This window comes from Eumetopias jubatus, unplaced genomic scaffold (assembly GCF_037043125.1).
Source record: "Eumetopias jubatus isolate StellerSeaLion01/CBP00866 unplaced genomic scaffold, mEumJub1_p1.0 scaffold_17, whole genome shotgun sequence".
Taxonomy (NCBI): Eukaryota; Metazoa; Chordata; class Mammalia; order Carnivora; family Otariidae; genus Eumetopias; species Eumetopias jubatus.
In genome coordinates this window covers 80,798,596-80,819,075 of record NW_028274823.1, presented here as the reverse complement: position 1 = coordinate 80,819,075, position 20,480 = coordinate 80,798,596, and the positions used below count along the sequence as shown (strand labels likewise).

The 20,480-nt window shown below is 42.7% G+C and overlaps 1 protein-coding gene across 2 annotated transcripts in view; it reads left to right on the top strand.

Annotated features, from left to right (window-relative positions):
• Positions 1 to 20,168, top strand: part of LIPK (lipase family member K) — a 53,023-nt gene extending 32,855 nt beyond the window's left edge. For both annotated transcript variants that reach the window (XM_028104569.2, XM_088019904.1), the window contains 7 exons: positions 1,654 to 1,852; positions 3,161 to 3,270; positions 4,644 to 4,780; positions 11,284 to 11,430; positions 13,221 to 13,292; positions 15,683 to 15,754; positions 19,409 to 20,168. In XM_028104569.2, coding sequence (XP_027960370.2) covers positions 1,654 to 1,852; positions 3,161 to 3,270; positions 4,644 to 4,780; positions 11,284 to 11,430; positions 13,221 to 13,292; positions 15,683 to 15,754; positions 19,409 to 19,648 — 977 coding nt within the window. In that variant the 3' untranslated portion in view covers positions 19,649 to 20,168. The remainder of the gene's footprint in view (positions 1 to 1,653; positions 1,853 to 3,160; positions 3,271 to 4,643; positions 4,781 to 11,283; positions 11,431 to 13,220; positions 13,293 to 15,682; positions 15,755 to 19,408) is intronic.
• Positions 20,169 to 20,480: the final 312 nt, after the last annotated feature.

The window sequence follows — 20,480 nt, the reverse complement described above, 5'->3', positions numbered from 1 at the left end:
CAGGGAGCCTGACATGGGGCTCGATCCCAGGACCCTGAGATCATGACCTGAGCCGAAGGCAGATGCTTAACCAACTGAGCCACCCAGGTGCCCTAAACTGGACACGATTATTGCTATACTTAAACTTAATTAATGAACCATTCCTAGCTCCCTACAATACAGATTGATCTCTGTAGAGTAAGGGGGAATCCACCTGGCAAGAACTGTTTGCTTTCTTCTCTCAAATCTTAGCTCCTTTGATACTTTGGAGTCTCGTATAACGAAACTTGCCAGTCTCAGAATGGTTAATCATGTAAAGAGAAAAATCTAGATTCTAGATAACCCCATTACAATAGTCATGAGAACTTTGTCTGCCCAAACTTTTATTTCAGTTCTGCCAGCTAGCTGCTGAAATGCATGAGCTGGACAGCGGACTCTACAATGAGAAGCTGCCAGGGGCTCAGATCCGAGGGGGCCTATGGCCTATGACTGCTCTTAGGCAATAATTTAGCAGAATTAGTAAAACCTCTTCTTTCCGTTTCCTCCAAAGGTGGACTGAATGAACATAGACTTTAGTTTCTTGTGTCTGGGTGACCAAAGGCTCTCTGGGACCCCAGTGTAACCACCCGATCTCTGGGAGCTGGTCTAGCCCCAAAGGGAGCTGAGGGGGTCCCGGGTACCAGGACAGTAACAAACCTTTTGTAAAAGACAGGAACATTGTTGTTGCTTTTTTCTCTTGTCTGTGTCTTAACGCCACTTCCCTGCCTTCTTCTTCATCAAGCTGTCCCAATTCTACATCGTGAACAGGACTTTTCTATCAGATTAACAATTTCACGTTGCATAACATTTCACTGAACATCTTGCATTTTGCTGTTTTGCTTTCTGACAATGTGAATGAAACTATGTGGCGTGTGTAAAATCGAGCCTTGTGCCTGGCACTCAGTCAGTATTCACAAAGGGCATTTTTAATGTTTCTATTATTATTTCGAGAAAAATTTAGTTTGGTAATCAGATGCTTCGTGAGACATCAAATGTTATTGATATGAATAATAATAATAGAGAAATGATTCATTATGCCGACTGTCTTGTATGTATTTTTTAAAGATTTTTTTATTTATTTTAGAGAGAGAGCAAGAGAGAGTAAGGGGGGAGCAGAGGAAGAGAGAGAATGCCGAAGCAGACTCCCCACTGAGCGTGGAGCCCAACACAGGGCTTGATCCCAGGACTTTGAGATCATGACCTGAGCCAAAGGCAGCCACTTAACCGACTGAGCCACCCCGATGCCCCTATGTATTTTAATTCTAATTTAATTCTTATGACTACACTATGAGATAGCATTTGTTATTATTGCCCATTATACAGATAAGTTAACTGAGGCACAAGGGGTTAATGTGTAGCAAAATAGACTTTGAGCAAGAACAACCTGACTCCAGTACCTACAGAACAACATAAAACATTATATATAATCCAAATTTTACAAAGACAAAAACAAGACAGGAGAAGATAAATAACTTGCCCAAGTAAGGAGTTCATAAAGGACTCGAACCCAGATTTGCCTGGCACCAAATGTCATCCCTTCCCCTCTGTTCTACTAGAGGAAGTCAGGAAAGAGAATTCTCCTCCAGACACTGAGGGCGTTCGGACATGAGATTCTTGTTGCCCATGTGTTTTCAGCTCCGAGGCCTGTTGTATATTTGCAACACGGCTTAATTGCCTCCGCCACTAACTGGATCTGCAACCTCCCGAACAACAGCTTGGCTTTCCTTCTGGCAGATATCGGTTATGACGTTTGGATGGGCAACAGCCGGGGCAACACCTGGTCCAGAAAACACTTGAAACTCTCACCCAAATCTCGAGAATACTGGGCCTTCAGGTAAGGAGCTACATACTAATAAAAAAAGTATGTACCTTGTTCATGGACATGGACACCCTTGGATTTCCCTTTCTGTGCACACACAACCCAGTGGAATCCATGAGAAGGAAACAAACATTTCTTCCTCTACCCAGGCTTTCTTCACAGGCCCTGAAGAAATGCCCTTATTCATTGCATTGCTTTTTGTTTTAAAAAACCTGCTCTCTGGTGTGTGTGTGTGTGCACACGCGCACAAAGCATATATGCAAAAAAAAAAAAAAATCAAAATGCAAAGATCATCTTTAGAAAGGTTAATTCCAGGACTATCACTTTGCCACTGTGGACCCCAAAGGAAGTTTACCTGGGGTGCGTGCTAAAGAGGAAAACTAAAACTGATAGAGAAATGGGACTGGAAACAAGGCTCTGGGTGAAAATTTTGAGAACCAGACATTCATGATAAGCCAAGAGTGAGCCCCGGGTGAGTCTGCACAGCTGACCCCTCCAATGTTTATTCGCTGAGGAGTGAATGAACCATCCATCGGCTGGTGGGGCTGCGACCTGGCCCCAGAGTCGGGTCCTAGGGAAATAAAGAGAAAGCCTGAGCACAGAATAAGCCAAGAGCAGAGTCACCAGTAGCAGCGCCCTGGGGCATGGTCTGCTCTAGAAGCCACGCCAGCTTCGTCCCGGGGGACCCCTCACCCTGGCACAGGCACTAAGAAACATGCCTTGCAGGTCACTAAAGCTGTTTGTTCCTTGCTTCATTGCTGCCTTATTCCTCGAAGCCATTTGGTATTTCCTCATTCCACACCCCAATGCCGCCGTGTCATAGCATGATTACAGGTAACATGATGATTCCCTAGGTGAGCGTTTTCCCAACAACACATAGGAAAAGAAGCACCTGAGGTGACTGATAAATATGCAGATCACCCGGCCTCTTCCCCGGAAGTTCTGATTCAATCTGTCTGGGTTGACCCTTACAAATCTGTTTGCTTTAGTCTGCTTTTAAAATAAACATTCCAGATACTGTTCTTTTCAAGGCAGTTTGGTAAATCCACTGTAGAATTAAGTGAACTATGACTAGCCTTACAGGAAAATTGTCTCTGGGCCTTTGCAAAGCAGATTTTTCTGATTCTGGTCTCTTAACAATGTTACTCTTGCCATCAAGGGGACATCTTCAAAACTTGCAGAGATGCCTAATGTTCTACATTGACTCTAGTCTTAAATTGACAAAAGCTATGTCTATGTCTGTAATAAATGTGTCTAAACATTGCAGGCCTGACAATGAGTTGGGTTTTCTCCCCCAGTTTTGTTGTTCTTTCTCTTTGGCAGCGTGGACGAGATGGCTAACTATGACCTTCCAGCCACAATCAATTTTATCGTAGAGAAAACTGGACAAGAGCAACTCTACTATGTGGGCCACTCCCAAGGGACCACCATCGGTGTGTTTGGGGCAGGTGGGATCTGAGAGTGTCAGAGAACCTTCCATACTTCTTCCCCCTGTGCGGTCTCTAGCTTGAGGACTTGACCTGGGAAACCATTTCCTCTGACTGGTTTCTGAAGAGTAAATAAAATGAGGAGGACACCAGGGATTTCTGCCACTCTAGGACTGAATTTGGAGATTGATAAATAAACCTGAGGGAAAGGGACTTATTCCCATTGTACACCACACACAGTTGCCAGACACTGGTTTAGACCCTGGGAGGGCCGAGATAAAATGATATGAGTCTTTCCCTTAAAGAGCTTTCAGTCGAATGAGGACACCAAAAAGAAAGCAGAGAATTACAAATTGTGGACATCATATGCCACAATTACTGTTTCTTTCAGTACCTGGAGGCACTGGGAGAGGCTAGAGGTAGATGGCACCATGTTGACAATGCCTTGAGGCACTTCACCCCCTTCTCTGCTCCCCATGTAGCTAGACAGCTCAACAATATCAACAGCATCTCCACCAAGCTCTTTTCTATATCCGAATTCTAATCAGGTTTCTGGTGTAAAGTAGGTCTTTAGATGCTATGCATCTTACATACCATCTCTCATTGCAATCTACAAACATTTGAGACCATTATCATCCATGTTTTACAAATGGCTGAATTTGGAAATCCTTTCCAATGGTGAGAATGCCAAAGAATACCTTCAGTTTTATATATATATATATATATATATATAATTTAACCTTCAAAAGAATCATCCTGTGAGGATTCTATTTTCCACATTGACAGCTTGAGAAAATCAAGACTTCCCAGAGCTAGTGAATGAGAAGCCAAAATTATAGCCCAGTGTTGTATGATACTAAAGAGTATGGTCGGGGCGCCTGGGTGGCTCAGTCATTAAGCGTCTGCCTTCGGCTCAGGTCATAAGCCCGGGGTCCTAGGATCGAGCCTCGCATTGGGCTTCCTGCTCTGTGGGAGGCCTGCTTCTCCCTCTCCCACTCCCCCTGCTTGCGTTCCCTCTCTCGCTGTGTCTCTCTCTGTCAAATAAATAAATAAAATCTTAAAAAAAAAAAAAAAGAGTATGGCCAAGCTAGAATGGCCCTTGGAGTTTACCTGGACATGCCCCACAGTGGATGTTTGAACCCTTTCCGCAACACTATGAAGAGACATAAATTCTCCAGGGAAAAGAAAGTCACTGCATTTTGAATCAGCCAATTGCTTCCTTGAGAAGTTTAGGAAATTCTTCCCTACCAACGGTACTTATTCTGAGCTGTTTTTGTAGTTGCTGTTGTTGTTGTTTTTAATATGCCTACTTTTGCTACCATTTATTATGAATGAAGAATTGTTTTAAATCTATAAACTAGTGTGTTTTTCCCTTTCAGCCTTCATAGCATTCTCTACAAATCCAGAGCTGGCTAAAAGGATTAAGATATTTTTTGCGTTGGCTCCAGTCGTCACGGTGAAATACACCCAAAGTCCTATGAAAAAACTCACAGCTCTTTCCAGAGAAGTAGTCAAGGTATGTGACTCCTCCAAGTTTAAATCTGTAGTAACTAAAACTAGCTCTATTTTCACTGATTTCAAGAGAAGAGAACCCTAGACAAAATGGCATTTTATAAGCTTCTGAGACTGTAACAGATGTAAGATGTCCATGTAGATCTACTGATAATTTAATTTTACCAACAGGGTTCAGGGAGCTCACTCCGACACCATTCTACCCTATTGTCTAAATGTATATCAGGGGCTTCTATCCCATATCGTTCCTCACTCACAGATAAAGCAAATGTTGAGGTGACTAACTAATTTGTTTAATCTAGTAGGTTAAATTTCTCTCTAGTGACCTTTGCTTTTTCAGGAGCAATATGGAGTTAAGAGTTAAGATCACAGCATGGCACCAGATGGCATGGGGTTGGATCCTAGCGAGCTGGGTGAATTTGTCAAGACCTTAAATCTTTTGTGAATCATTTTCTTCACCCATAAAGAGGGGATGTGAATAGTTCCTACTCCTAGGGCTGCTCTGAGGATTGAGTTCAGACTTGTGAATCCCTTAGAACCAGGTTTTGCACATTATAAGCTTTTAATTAATGTCACCTACTCATTGCTGTCATGATTTGCTTAGAACATACTTTCCCCATCACTAAAAGTCCAACCTTTTTTTTTAAGATTTATTTATTTATTTTAGAGAGAGAGAAAGAGAGCAAACATGAGCAGGAGGGGCAGAGGGAGAGGGAGAGAGAATCTGAAGCAGACTCCCCACTGAACTCGAAGCCTGATGTGGGGGCTCGATCTCACAACCCTGAGACCATCTGAGCAGAAAGCAAGAGTTGGATCCTTAACCAACTGCACCACCCAGGCACCCCACTAAAGGTCCAACCTTACTCAACGGCCCACACTTCATAGACTCTCAGTCTGTCAACTTCTCAAAATCTCGGCAATATCCTGAACTGCAGATTCTCTCTGTGTGCTGACAGCTACCTAATCTGATCAGTTACTCAGTTGAAGTGAATTGGTCCATGAACTTTAGTGTGTTTTCCTCTTACAGATTGACATGGGCTTCTCCCATTGCAGACTAAAAGTGATCATTGCGTTCAGTGATTTCGATTAAAGCAGATGAAAGGGAGACCATTTTTACAGAAGCCAGGGATTCTGGCTTATGAGAAATAAGTAAATTAGCCCATGGTGAATCAATTCCATACCTATACAACCCAGAAAGACACAAATAAATAAAAAGATGCCCTGTGTCCATGGATTGGAAAGACTAATATCACTAATGTGTCCATACAACCCAGAGGGAACTGCAGATTCGGTGCTATCCCTATCAAAATTCCAATGGCAGTTTTCACAGAAATAGAAAAAACTATCCTAAATTTGTGCAGAAACACAAAGACCCCAAATAGCCCAACCAAACTTGTGAAAGCAGAGCAAAAGTGGAGACATCACACTTCCCAATTTCAAAGTCTATTACAAAGCTATAGTAATCAAAACAGTATTGTACTAGCATAAAAACAGGTGCACAGACAAGTGGGATAGAATAGGGAGCAAGAAATAAACCTACACTATGGTCAACTAATCTTTGACAAGGGTGCTATAAACACACAATTGTGAAAAGACAATCTCTTCAATACATGGTGTTAGGATAACTGGACAGCCGCATGCAGAAGAATGAGGGTGGCTGGGTGGCTCAGTCGGTTAAGCGTCTGCCTTTGGCTCAGGTCATGATCCCAGGGTCCTGGGATGGAGTCCCACATCGGGCTCCCTGCTCAACGGGGAGGATGCTTCTCCCTCTGCCTGCCACTCCCCCTGCTTGTGCTCTCTCTCTCTCTCTCTCTCTGTCAAATAGATAAACAAAATCTTAAAAAAAAAAAGAATGAAACTGAACCCCTGTGTTACACCACTCACAAAAATTAACTCAAAGTGGATTAAAGACTTAAACAGAAGATCTGAAACCATAAAACTGCTAGAAGAAAACATAGGGAAAAGGCTCCTTGACATTGGTCTTGCCACTGATTTTCTGGATAAAACACCAAAAATACAGTCAATAAAAGCAAAAATCAGCAAATGGGACTAACTAAAAAGCTTCGGCACAGCAAAGGTAGCAATCAACATATTGAAAATGCAGCCTACAGAATGGGAGAAAATATTTGCCAACCAAGTATCTGATAAGGGGTTAATAAACAAAATATACAGGGGCGCCTGAGTGGCTCAGTCATTAAGCGTCTGCCTTCGGCTCAGGTCATGGTCCCAGGGTCCTGGGATCGAGCCCCGCATCGGGCTCCCTGCTCGGTGGGAAGCCCGCTTCTCTCCCTCTCCCACTCCCCCTGCTTGTGTTCCCTCTCTCGCTGTGTCTCTCTCTGTCAATAAATAAATAAAATCTTTAAAAAATATATATACAAAACGCTCATATAATTCAATAGCCAAAAAGCAAGTAATCCAATTAAAAATGGGCAAAGGATAAGAATGCACATTTTTCCAAAGAAGACATGCAAATGGCCAATAGATACATGGAAAGATGCTCAACATCACTCATCATCAGGGAAATGCAAACCAAAACCGCAGTGGGGTATTGCCTCACATTCATTAGATGGCTATTATCAAAAAGACAAGAAATAAATGTTGGCGAGGATGTTGAGAAAAGTGAGCCCTTATACACTATTGGTGGAAATGTAAATTAGTGTAGCCCTGACGGAAAACCATATAGACAAATTAAAATGGGAAAATTTTAAATAACATAAAAAAGTCAAAAGAAAATAAGGAAATGCATTCATTTGCAACCTAGATGAAACTAGGGGGCATAGCGCTAAATGAAATAAGCCAGACAGAGAAAGACAAATTCTGTACTGAATCACTTACAGGGAGCATCTAATATTAAAAAACCAATTTCATAGAAAAGGGGAATAGAATGGTGGTTAGTAGGGGCTGGAGGAGGAGGAAATGGGGAGATGTAGGTCAAAGTGTACAAACTTACATTTATAATGCCTTTTAATGTCATTATTTAATGTCATTTATAATGTCATTAAATGTCATTTAATGTCTTATGGTATCAGTTATTCCTCAATAAAGTTGAAAATGAATGAATGAGTAAAAAAAATGGGTAAGATTTGTCAAGTTGTTTTGGAGATTCATTGAGATGATATATGTTTAAGCATCGTACCGGGCCTATAGCAGGTGCTCAGTAAGTACTGTCTAGCATTATTGAGTTTATTTTAGATTCAGCCTCAGCACTTGGTGCTTCAGATCTCCTGTTTGCCAATTACTTATCCTCTCCACCTCTCCCATCCCTTGTTTAGCCCCTGGGCATTTATGTGTTCTTACCCCTCTATTTTTTTCTGACCTATAGCTTGCTTTGACCCTTTGCTCTTTACGTGTTTTCTATAATAGTAAGGATTGTTAGTATTGTCTTCATTTTTTTCTTTCTCTCTTTCTTTTTCTTTTTTGGGGGGTGTGGGGAGGAGCAGAAGGAGAGAGAGAATCCCAAGCAGGGTCCACGCTCAGTGCAGAGCCAGAGATGGGCCTTGATCTCACGACCCAGGGATCATGACCTGAGTCGAAATCAAGAGTTGGACACTTAACCGCCTGAGCCAGCAGGCACTCTGTCTTCATATCTTAAAAGAAGAACCTGAGGCTCAAAGAGGCTAAGCACCCTGTCCCAAATGACCCAGCGAATGGGTGGTGGAACCAGAATTTGAACCCAGATCTGAGCAGGCCATCTATGGTCAATGTTCTTTCTTCTATGTAATTATTTACCCTCCTTTCCAATGCCAACCTGAAAAAGTCAGCTCTGGATCCTCATGCAGCTTTGTACACAGGGCCCAGCTCAGCAGTCCATTGAGAGCTGCATCCAGCTCATGTTCTGCTTGGCACACCATGAGACCTGGCACGGGGCCATGTACCCAGAAGAAGGGATATCTTCTTAAATTCACACAGTTACGGGAAGAGCCGATGTAAGACTGCTGTACTGTTACGTGACAAGCACACCCCCTCCAGAACCAACTTGGAATTACAGTCTCAGTCATGTTGACCGCACTGCAAGAACGGGTGTTCTATGGCTGGCTGGCCTGCATTACTATCCTCTCTTTTTAGGTTAGGGTGAAGGAGCAATTATCTGTGCCTGGGTAAATATAATGGTAGTTTTGTTGCATCGCTCATGTGTGGGGGTAGAGGTAGTGTGAAGTCAGAGACCGCGATGCTACTTCACCCTGTATTTGGAAACACCAGCTGTCAGAATAAAGAACAAGGGCCCTTTATGGCAGATATAACCTCTTTCTTCACATCATATTTTGATGGTTGGTCACATCTATGAACTGGCATTTCCTTTTCACATGGATTTTCTGCCAAGTGTGGATGATGAAGATATTGGTAATGAAAAACAAAAATGTTCGCTGATTAAAACCAGACCCTGCTATCTACTCTGATTACTTATTCATGTGTTAATCTATTTAGATTATTGCACTTGAGAACATAGAAGAGATGCAAACATTCTTTTATTTTATTTAAAGATTTTATTTATTTATTTGACAGAGAGAGATAGCGATAGTGGGAACACAAGCAGGGGGAGTGGGAGAGGGAGAAGCAGGCTTCCCACTGAGCAAGGAGCCCGATATGGGATTCGATCCCAGGACCCTGGGATCATGACCTGAGCCGGAGGCAGACGCTTAACGACTGAGCCACCCAGGCTCCCTGCAAACATTCTTTTAAAAGGTAAGTTCAAGGGTGCCTGTCTGGCTCAGTCAGAAGAGCATGTGACTCTTGATCTCCGAGTTGTGAGTTTGAGCCCCATGTTGGGGTGTAGAGGTTACTTAAAAATAAAATTTTGGGGGCTTCTGCGTGGCTCAGTCGGTTAAGTGTCCGACCCTTGATTTTAGCTCAGGTCACGATCTCAGGGTTGTGAGATGAAGCCCCACATGGGGCTCCACACTGGGCATGGAGTCTGCTAAAGATTCTCTCTCTCTCTCTCTCTCTCTCTTTCTCCCTCTCCCTTTCCCCACTACCACTCATACACGTGCTCTCTCTCCCTCTCAAAAAAAAAAAAAGAATAAGTTTTAAAAATTAAAAAAACGTTTTTTAATTAAAAAACATTTTTTAATCTTTCATGTGTCCCAGTGATTGTGACAAAATGAATGAGAGGCCAGAATGAATTAGATAATGTCTGCCATGATTAATTACTGCTTTCTAGACCTAAAGAGGTTGATTTGAACTATTTTAACACATTGTAGTCTCTCTTTCTTTCTCCTTCCCTTTCTCTGGCAGGAAGGGGTATATGAAGTCACAGTATATCACAGAGAACCTTAATATTCCATGGGATACCAAATATTCCATTAAATGAAGATGACCTTTGACCATATAAAGTAACCACTTTCCAAACTCAGAATTCAACCGACTATACCCAGTAGGAATTTACTGGTTCGAGTTCACCAAAGATACTGTGAGATCTCGTCATGCCTTAGTGCAATAAAAATCAATGCTAGTTGTTATTGTTCTTTGGTTGTAATTGGTAGTTAAAAAAGGATTCCAGGAGAAAGAGAAGCCAGTTTTTATTACTGTAAATAGAGTTTCCAAAAGGTTTAAGAATTAAAAAATATCTTTACAGGGGCTCCTGGGTGGCTCAGTTCGTTAAGTGTCTGACTTCAGCTCAGGTCATGATCTCAGGGTCCTGGGGTGGAGCGACCAGCCTTTGCGCTCAACAGGGATTCTGTTTGTCTCTCTCCCTCTCCCTCTGCCCCTCCTGCCATTCATCCTTTCTCTCTCTCTTTCTCTCAAATAAATATACAAAATCTTTTTTAAAACACTTTCATCTTTGTGTCTAAGATTATAAAACTAGTTATTGTGAAACAAAGACAAGTTTCATCTTCTGTGCACAGGAATGAGATATGAATTTGTGTCCTAATTCGAAGGGATTCCTAAAGTTCAGAAGGTAAATTCCACTCACTGGCAACATTGCCTGAAATTCCACTAGTAGAGATTGATTTTGGGGGGGTTAAGCTTTTGCTTCTGGAAAAGTTAGCTAGAATATTCTGGAATGATCGTCCACTAATTATAATAGTAGTTATTGTTTGGGGACTGTTAACCAGATTCTAGAAACTGTAGTAGGCTCCTTTTAAACATGACCTATTATCTTTACACAGTCTTACATACTGCATATTAATTCTCCATTTCATTATCCATTTCCGGATAATAGAAATGAAATACTTTCTTAAGGTATAAGAGACAGAGTCCAGAATTGAGCCAAAGTATCCCTGACTCCAAAGACTTACCAGTTTCCTACAGGGTCTAGCTTTTCAGGGCCCGTTCCAAAAACACCGCACGTAGAGGATCTTGGGAAAAGGCATCAAGAGGAAAGTTGGGAAGACCAACAAGGTGGGTTGGGAGAACCAAAAACAAAATTTAACAGGCCTCTCTGTTTCACTGAGGACTAGCATAGAGCAGATACCACTGCTGTCCAGCCCTTGTCTGAGTTACCACTCACTTTCCACTCTTAGCATCCTTATCCGTGAAATTTGATGGTATCTTACATTGATCTTGCAGGCTTTATTTGGTGACAAGATGTTCTACCCTCATACATTTTTTGACCAATTCATTGCCACCAAGGTGTGCAACCGGAAGCTATTTCGTCATATTTGCAGCAACTTCCTATTTACTTTGAGTGGATTTGATCCAACAAACTTAAACATGGTATGTGTAAGTAGTCGAAGCCAAGAAAACAATTGTTTTGTTGCACAGAGGTGAGGAGAGTTTGTACTGAATCACGTGGAAACCACATCTCAAGGGCTTTTTTTTTTTTTTTTGGTCTCCTGAATTGAAGTTACATGTTGGTGGTGTCCAGCCAAAGCTGGGGAGTCCACCTGCTTTAGTAGGAGGATCTGAGAAGAAGGCTGGGCCATTGAACATTCTCACCAACCCTTGCTGTTGGTCAAAGTGCCGCCATTGAAAAATCCTTCACTTACACTAAGGTTATGATTTTGAAATTTATCCTGCTGTGCCTAAACCCTATCTCAGACCTACTAAAGTAGAATCTCAGGGAGTGAGCTCAGGCATCTGTATTTTTTAAACCAGTTTTCCACTTTCATAGGTGATTTGGAAATTGTCATTTTGTGAACCACTTACTTCTTTAGTCCAAAGGGACCAACTATTCAAGGGACACGGAGAGGGATAAGCTGGGATTCCTGGTGAGTTCTCTGCAGCTGAAATCCTTTCCTTCCTCGGTCACCACTAGTTGACCCAAAGAGTCAGAGAGGGAGGAGGGGAAGCTACTGTTTATTTCCCTGCCAGAGAGGAGGCATCTTCGAAACCACAGGCAGGACAAAGCTGAAAAGGGCCTTCGACTATCTCACAGACTTCTGCCCAGAGCCTAGTCTCCCTCTGTTAGTGGAAGGTATTGATTGACACTTTTCTTGCTTTCAAGCAAGATTTCTAAAAGGCGGTTTATGGAAAGCATGCCTTAGTCACTGGCTTTTCACATTCCTTCCCTACATTGTTCTCAGTTTACTGAAGGGAACTGTGCTTGCCCATCACTTCGATGGAAGCATATCTAGGCCGAGCTAAGTAAGAAGACCTTCAAGCACACACAATAGAGATCATTTCAAAAGCACCCTCTCGACATGGCCTGAGAGTTTGCTAAAGAAAGACTTCACAAAATGGCCCCCTTGAACATTCCACTGAGGGCCTTTGTTATACATTTTTACAGTCAAATTGCCCTTTTTTTTCACTGTTGGGGACCATCCTATGGAATACTGTAGTCTCTACAGGATGTTTATTTTAGTGGAGGATAGGCAGGGATGCACAGGTAGAGTTTGTGGAACTTTGAAGAAATACACATGTCCAGAACTCACCCCTAGAGATTTTGATATTGAGTCAGTAGGTTTGGGTAGGTCATGAGGGGTTGTGTGTTTTTTATTTTAAAGCTCCGTGTGTTTCTATGCTCACTTCGGTGGAAAAATATAACCATGTATACAAAAAAGATGCAATGGAAAGTATGAAAAAAATCAAGTTTTTTTTTAATCCAGAAAAAATCTAAATGTTAATGGAAGTTACAATACTGGATGGATTACATTCGCCAAACTTTCAGAGAGCCCTGTAGAATATTTACTACATTCTTAAAATCAGAAAGCAAACATTCAGATCTTTTCTCAATGTCTCATGATAAACAGCTCTCTCGGAATGTCCTTTGGGACTTAACGCAGGGTGAGGAAGGGCACTGGGGCTTTTATCCCTTGACCCTTTGGATTCCTGGACCTGTCTGACATGAGGCTGGAGAGAAAAGATGTGTTAGCGCCTTTGACCAGCAGGATGCCCTCTGGACTTTAGGAAGGCTGCACGGTCCAGACTAGAGCCAGGGAGGAGAAAGTTCTTCAAGAGGGTAGGGTACATGTTTATTGCTGAGAGAGAGAGAGAATACTCACGGTTACCTGTGGGGTGGTCACATGATTAGCCTCCAGGTGAGAAATAATCTCTTTCTTTTGCAGAGTCGCTTGGATGTTTATTTGGCCCAGAGCTTCGCGGGCACGTCTGTTCAGAACATGCTCCACTGGGCCCAGGTACAAACTTCCTATTTCTGAAATGAGGCACACGTAGATCTCTGAGACCCCTGAAGAGCGCTCTCACAGAGCCCACCACAGGGTTATGCCTGCACCTGCTGCTGTCAGGTTGATGCTTCTGGAATCAGCATCAACTCATTTTGACTTCCTGTTCTGTCTTCTGTTCATCATGTCCTCAGTAGCGTCTGGTGTATGGGCCTGCTTCCCACAGATTCTGACTGAACTCTGATTTTTGGATCCCTCCAAACTGCCTTTTCTAAGGAAAGCTTGTATTTCCTCTTTTGGAAAATTGTCAGTTCTAACAGAACTTTATATAACATGACACGGGCTATTCCAGAAAGATCTGCTCAGCCTCCCATTGGTATGTGGGCCATTTCAGAGTATGGAAATCATGCTTTATTCTGGGCAAATTAAATGTTAGAGAGGGACTAAAGTAGATTAATGGTTTCAGGTTTTACCCTCAGTTTAAATTTTTTGTGTGTTCTACTGTATCACTCAATATTCAGCAAGTTCAGAGGTAAGGCACATTCGATTGGTATAGCTTTCTGAGCCAAATATGTATGAACCTGTCTGTGTATGGGGGGAGGGGAGATACAGAGGAGGAGAAAAAGGTCTTCCCAGAGTTTTAATGTATCTGAGATCCTAGGAATCGGCACTTTAACCTCCACCCTAGTAAATTTGTTCTGCGCTTTAGGGTTGAGAAGCACGGCTGTAGATAGCCTGAAATACTAGTTGAGGATTTCTGAACTCCTTTGAAGAGTTCCACCCCCTAGGAGATAAGCCTTCAAGTTCCTGCAGGAAGAAGGATGTTCAGGACATAGGGCCTCCTCCTGGTGAGGAGACAGATGGAGCCCATGATGAGCATGGCCTTCAGGTTTCAATTTCACATTTACTGAACGCTTACTATGTGTTCTTGCTACTCATACATGTGATTTCATTCAGTCTCACTGAATTCTTATAACAGTCTTTCCATGGAGGCATTGAGACCCCCATTCTACAAATGTCCTCACCAGTCCCTTACTCATCTCCCAGCTGACTGCTCTTCAAAAGATCTCTTCCTCTGTGACAGGAGGTCCTCTTCAGGACAGAAATAAGTCAGGAGGATGGGGGGAGGAGCTGAGATAAAATACGAGGTCATCAGTTATGCAGACAGGTAAGGCAAGGGTGATGATGCTGATGTTGATAGTGGTAATTTTGAGTCTTCTTAGGTGTTACACACTTTATAGGCATTACCCTATTTATTTATTTTACCTTATTGCATTACCCTATTTAATCTCCACAACGCTATGAGGAGAATGGTGTCATTCCCATTTCACAGACGAGAATTAGGGAAGATAAATAACCTGGCATGAATCACAAATGCAATAATCCTTTCAGCCTGGATTCAAACCAGCTCTGTTTGCTGCTAGAACCCAAGGACCTAACTAGTCCACGATACTGCTTCCCATTGCCAAAAACCTGCAAAATTCCAACAGCAGCAGACTACTGCCTCTGTCCTTAGAAATCACAACGGGAGTAATTTTAAACTAAAAATCCGGATTAAATCAACGAGGGAGGAAAAAAAAAAATCTGAGATTCAAGTTAAGAAAAAAAACCTTTGGAAGAGCGTGAGAATCATTTCATGAAGTGCTTGAGGCAGATGTGAACGTTATCTGCCTCCATCTGATACGGGTGGCAAATCACCGAAGAAGGAGCCCTTAGGCATTAGAGGCTTATGAAGGTTTCCATTCTAATAGCCGAAGCCTAAACATGAAAATGCAAATATGGGCATGCATGTTGTCCCAGACACTGAGCCTGTGGCCACAGGACAGATAACACGGGGGCAGGCTGCTTGACCACATAATGGGGGACAGCAACACTGTCCCTCAAATAGAAAGCACTGAGGATACTCTGAGTGAACATTCCTTTCAATAGCAACAAAAACGTTTAAGAATAAGGAATATGGTCATAATATCCTAGACCACCTGGCAAGGATAACGTACAAAGCTGTTTGTATGTAAAAACAGTCACTTTTCAACGTAGGAGACGTACAGCTGGTGCCTTTTAAAAAAAATATTAAAATTCCTGGAGCTAAGATATTCAAGAATCATTCCATCCAGCATCCTTGTGAACATTTCATAAACATTAGAACATTTAAGGACATTGCTGTCTGAGGATTTTCACGGGAGAAGCATGGGGGAGGGGATTAAAAGACTGTCAGTTCTGTGAAGTAGTATACCAATATTTACCATGTATATTACTGGCTTATTCCTCTTTATTGGGTTTTAGCTCTTGTGCCGAAAGAGTGGGATGTGATGTCATCCTCTTTGTATATTTTCTGTTTATTGTCTTTCAATGTATGTCGTTTTCTTATATCACTGTAATGCATTTTTATTTTTATTTTATTATAGGCTGCTAATTCTGGTCTGTTCCAAGCTTTTGACTGGGGAAACCCTGATCAGAACATGATGCACTTTCACCAGGTACAAAGATGACAATAATCATCAATAGCACCTGCAAGCGAACTAATAAAGTAGTATCCACTCCTTAAGCACCAACACTATGCCAGATATTTTATATCGATCAGATGTTACTTATTGGTTTCTTGCGTGTTCCATATCATTACTTTTGATCCTCATAAGGACCTTGCGAGGCAAATATGATTGTCTTCATTTGGCAGAGGCTCAGAGAGGTTACGTAAATTGTCAAAATTATTTAGCTAATAATGAACCAGAGGAGCCCAGGGGTTCCCGGATTTTATAACCATTCTTCTTCCACTGCTCTTACTCCTTGTCAAAGAAGAGAAACTCTCAGCACTTTGGGACAGTTCTTTGAGATGCCATGTACTACTCACTAAAAAAACAAAAACAAAACAATATATGGATCATTAAAGATAAACCAGACAGAAACATCACTCTTAGGAAGAAATACTGTTATCTGCCAGAGAATGGTGTGTCAAGATATTGCTTGACACAATCTCTGAAAAATTTGGAGCCAAAGTTCTATATTAAATGGCGATATGTTGTGTTCTATTTGTTGTTCTTTTTTTCCAGTACTTATAAGGAAATCCGTATGTGGTTTTGGCTTCGTGCTGATAGACCGAGCTCAAATTAAACAAGTAGTCATCAAAGATACATGAGTTTTTCAAGTCAGGGATATGGAAAAATTTGTATTTTTTTAAAAAGCAAATTTTCAGTGCTACCCTAACTGCAGTAGTGAAAATGCATAATTTTGGCTGGGGTGAAAAATCTGATTTTTCACCCAAAGTGCTATACTTTTCTCCTGAACTGCTAGCCACACACAAACTCACCCACTATGACCAAGTACCATTTACTCTTGTAATTAACCAATTCCTCGTCCTAGCAAGAGTAGATAGTTGCTAAAAGGAAAGTGTCTTGGATGATGAGCTTACCTGTGGGACTCACGTATCAGTTTGGTTGAGAGCTGAGTCACAGGGCTTACCATTGTGCTTGCGGATCTTCAGAAGACGGGGTGATTCAAGTTCATTTACATACTTTTGCTTGGGACCTTCAGAAGACGGGGTGATTCAAGTTCATTTACATACTTTTGCTTGGGACCCTGGGGGAATAATGGAAAACCCCAAACAAACTGAGGCTGAACAACATGCATGTGTAAAAAGCAATCGCTTTTGTCACAAGTATACAAAAGACCCATAAATTAGACAGGCGTGATGATCAATGTAATCACCAATCCTTTATGATTATGAAAGTAAAAAAGAATTTCTTGGCCCAAAGCCAACACGCCTTATTTGCATCCTGAGTTTTCATACGCATTTTTGCTTTGCCGTCTTCTGGGCCCCCTTTCATCCTTCACAGGGTCCTAAATCATTGCAGAGGGGCTCCGCAGGCCCATTCTGTTGCCATAAACCTTGCTAATATGTACCGCTCCCTCTGGGTTGTGCTGTCTCTCTATTCTTTACCTCTCTCCATCTTTGCATCCGAGTATTTGTGCTTTGTATGATCCCGCTAAGAAAAATCAGAGTCAGGAAAAGCATGCCTCTTCTTTGCCTTTGGGACACTGCGCGGGCTCTCCTGAGCCCTTCTGCTCGCATGCACTGCCGGTGGTGAGCACCCATCTGCACTCACAGACTTCTCTGCTTTTCTCACTCGGTAGCTACGCCTTCTCATTGACCACTTGCTCCTAAGCGAAAGGCCACGGTCTCCCAGCAGTATAGGGTACACGGGATACCCGTAAGATATTTAGTAATGCAAAGACCCAGACACCAACGCATCCAGGGCCAGTGACCTCTGTAATGAGTAACCCAGTGCTCTCTGCCTGAATACGGCCCTGCTCCGAAAACTCCTGGTGCACATTCGCCAAGTCGGGGACCTCCCCCGGTGCGTTTCTGGTCTAGGAAAGCTCTCCCCAGCAAGGTCACAAGTGCCTAAGGATCTTTTGTCCGTATAACCTTTTCTTCCTAATCTTGCTGCCAAAATTAATAATGGTGTATTTTCTTTTTTAAAGATATACTTAGTTGTTTTTAGAAAGAGAGAGCACAAGCGGGAGGGGCAGAGAGAGGGGACAAGAGAGGGAGAGAATCTCAAGCAGGCTCTGCTCTGAGCATGGAGCCCGACGCAGGGCCTCAGTCTTACGACTCCAGGATAACGATCTGAACCGAAACCAAGAGCTTGACGCTTAACCGAGTGTGCCACTCAGGCACCCCAACGGTGGTGTATTAATCTAATCACGCTGCCATAAAAAAAAAAAAAAAAATACCGTAGACTGAGTGGCTTAAACAATAGAAATTTATTTCTCATAGTCTTGAAGGCTGGAAGTCCAAGGTCGGGGTGCCGGCAGGTGGGGTTCTGGTGAGGACACTCTTCCTGGCTTGCCAAAGGCTGCCTTCCTGCCACGCGCTCACATAGCCTTTCCTCTGTGTTTGTGCTTGGAGACAGATCTCTCTCTTGCCCTTCCTATAAGGCTGCCAGTCCTAGTGGGTTAGGACCCAGCCCTTATGACCTCATTTAACCTTAATTCCCTCCTAAGAGCCTTATCTACAAATACAATCAAAGTAGGGGTTAAGGTCTCCACATACAAATTTTGAGGAAACACAATTCAGTCCACAGACTATGGTGGCAGTCCATAATCTTCCAGTTGCAGATAGCAGAAGACAACTTTATTTTAGGTTCAGAAAATATATACTGCTTTACTGAGCTAAAAAGTGTGGTGGGAAATTCACAATAAGTGGGAACTGCAATACTGCCTTCCGGGCTCTCCTGCTCCCTCAACCCCTCCCTCTCTCTCCTAGCTTCTGCTTGCCTATGCTTTCCCTTCTTAGGCTATTTTAAGAATAGTAGTAAAATGGTGCCTGGATGTACTTAGCTCATAGCATTCTTTCAACAGCAAACGCAAAGAAAAAGCCAGCATTTTTCTCAATTGCTCTAGCCAGAAGTTCCAAAGAGAACTCTGGCCTGGTTTTAGCCATGAGCTCATCTCTCATCCAGTCACGGAGGCCAGAAGGATGAAGCGCTGACTGACTGGCCTGGCCTGGCCTGGTCATCCTGGCCCGCTGAGGAGCTAGGGGATGGGATTTGCTGGATCCACATGAGAAAGGCTGTATAACCAGAGAGAAGGGGCAAGAGATTAATACCACAGCCCCTCTTATCTGGGACAGGCTGGCTCCTTCCTGACCTCATATTTCAGATGTTTTCATCTGTTGGTCTCAGGGCTCCCCCAAGAGCCTGCTCAAGTGTCAATAATGCCCCTAGTTGAGATTTCTGCATATGAGGAGAGGGATTTACATTTATCCAATCCATAAATACATCTATTTTGTTGGAAAAGGACATACTCCCCATGCAAGTGCTACTAGAAAGTTGGTCCTCACAGAAATAAGGGTCCCCTTCCCCTAGGATTCTTTCTTATCTTCCCCCCAAGTACAAATCAGAAATAAAACAGTTGTGGTTTTTTGGTTTGTTTGTTCCCAATTTAAATTATTGCATGAAAGTGTTTTTAATCACTTTTAACATTTTAATGTTTATATATCACTAAGTGTATTCTAACTGCACACTTTGAGCATTTGAAGAACTTGCTTCACAATTAATACTGAATGTTACTTCCATAAGGTGGTTTTCTGTAAAAACTGTTTTTTTTTCCTCTATCTCTTTAACTGTAATTAGCTTATACCTCCCGTATACGACGTTACAAAGATGGAGGTGCCAACGGCTGTATGGAGCGGAGGACATGACCGTGTGGCTGATGTCAGGGACGTTGAGAATTTACTCCCTAAAATTACCAGGCTTATTTATTACAAGTTGATTTCACACTACAATCATGTGGATTTTTACCTTGGACAGGATGCTCCCCAGGAAATTTACCAAGACCTTATTAGACTGATGGACGAATGTTTGCAAAATTAAATGCGTTTTCCTTTCTCTAAGCAAGTGGATTTTCAAAATAACAATGTGGCAGACAAACCCTAAGGTGATCCCTCCAGTGACCTTCACCTCCTAGTGTCCATGTGTTGGTGCAATCCTCTCTCCTTGATTATGGGAGGGCTCTGAGACTTGCTTCTGGCCAACAGAATTGGCAAAGTTGCCACATCCTTGGTTAGATCATGTTTATGGCAAAGGTGATGGGACGTCACTTCCTGATTGCATTATATTATATGAGAACTCCATTTAAGTAGACTGGAGAAGGGATTCCCCTTGTTGGCCTGAAGAAGTAACCAACATGTGCAGGAAGTCTACACGGCAAGGAATCGTGTGTGACCTCTAGGATCTGTAGGTGGGCTCCAGCCGACAATAAGCGAACAACTGGATTCTCAGTCATACAGCTTCGAGATGAATCACATCCAGATCCTGGATGAGCTTGGAAGCCCGTTAATCCCCAGTGAAGCCTCCAATTGAGAAAGCAGGCTGGCCACACCTCGTCTGCAGCCCAGGGCGGGCGGGGGGGGGGGTGTCCCTGAGCAGAGGAAGTAGCTGGGCCTTGTCCAGACTGCTGACCCAAAGCAAGAGTGAGAAAATAAATGGATATTCTTTTAAACCACCACGTTTGAGGTAATTTCTTTTTTTTTTTTAAGAATTTATTTATTTGAGAGAGAGAGAATGAGAGAGAGAGAGAGAGCACATGAGAGGGGGGAGGGTCAGAGGGAGAAGCAGACTCCCCGCCGAGCAGGGAGCCCGATATGGGACTCGATCCCGGGACTCCAGGACCATGACCCGAGCCGAAGGCAGTCGCTTAACCAAC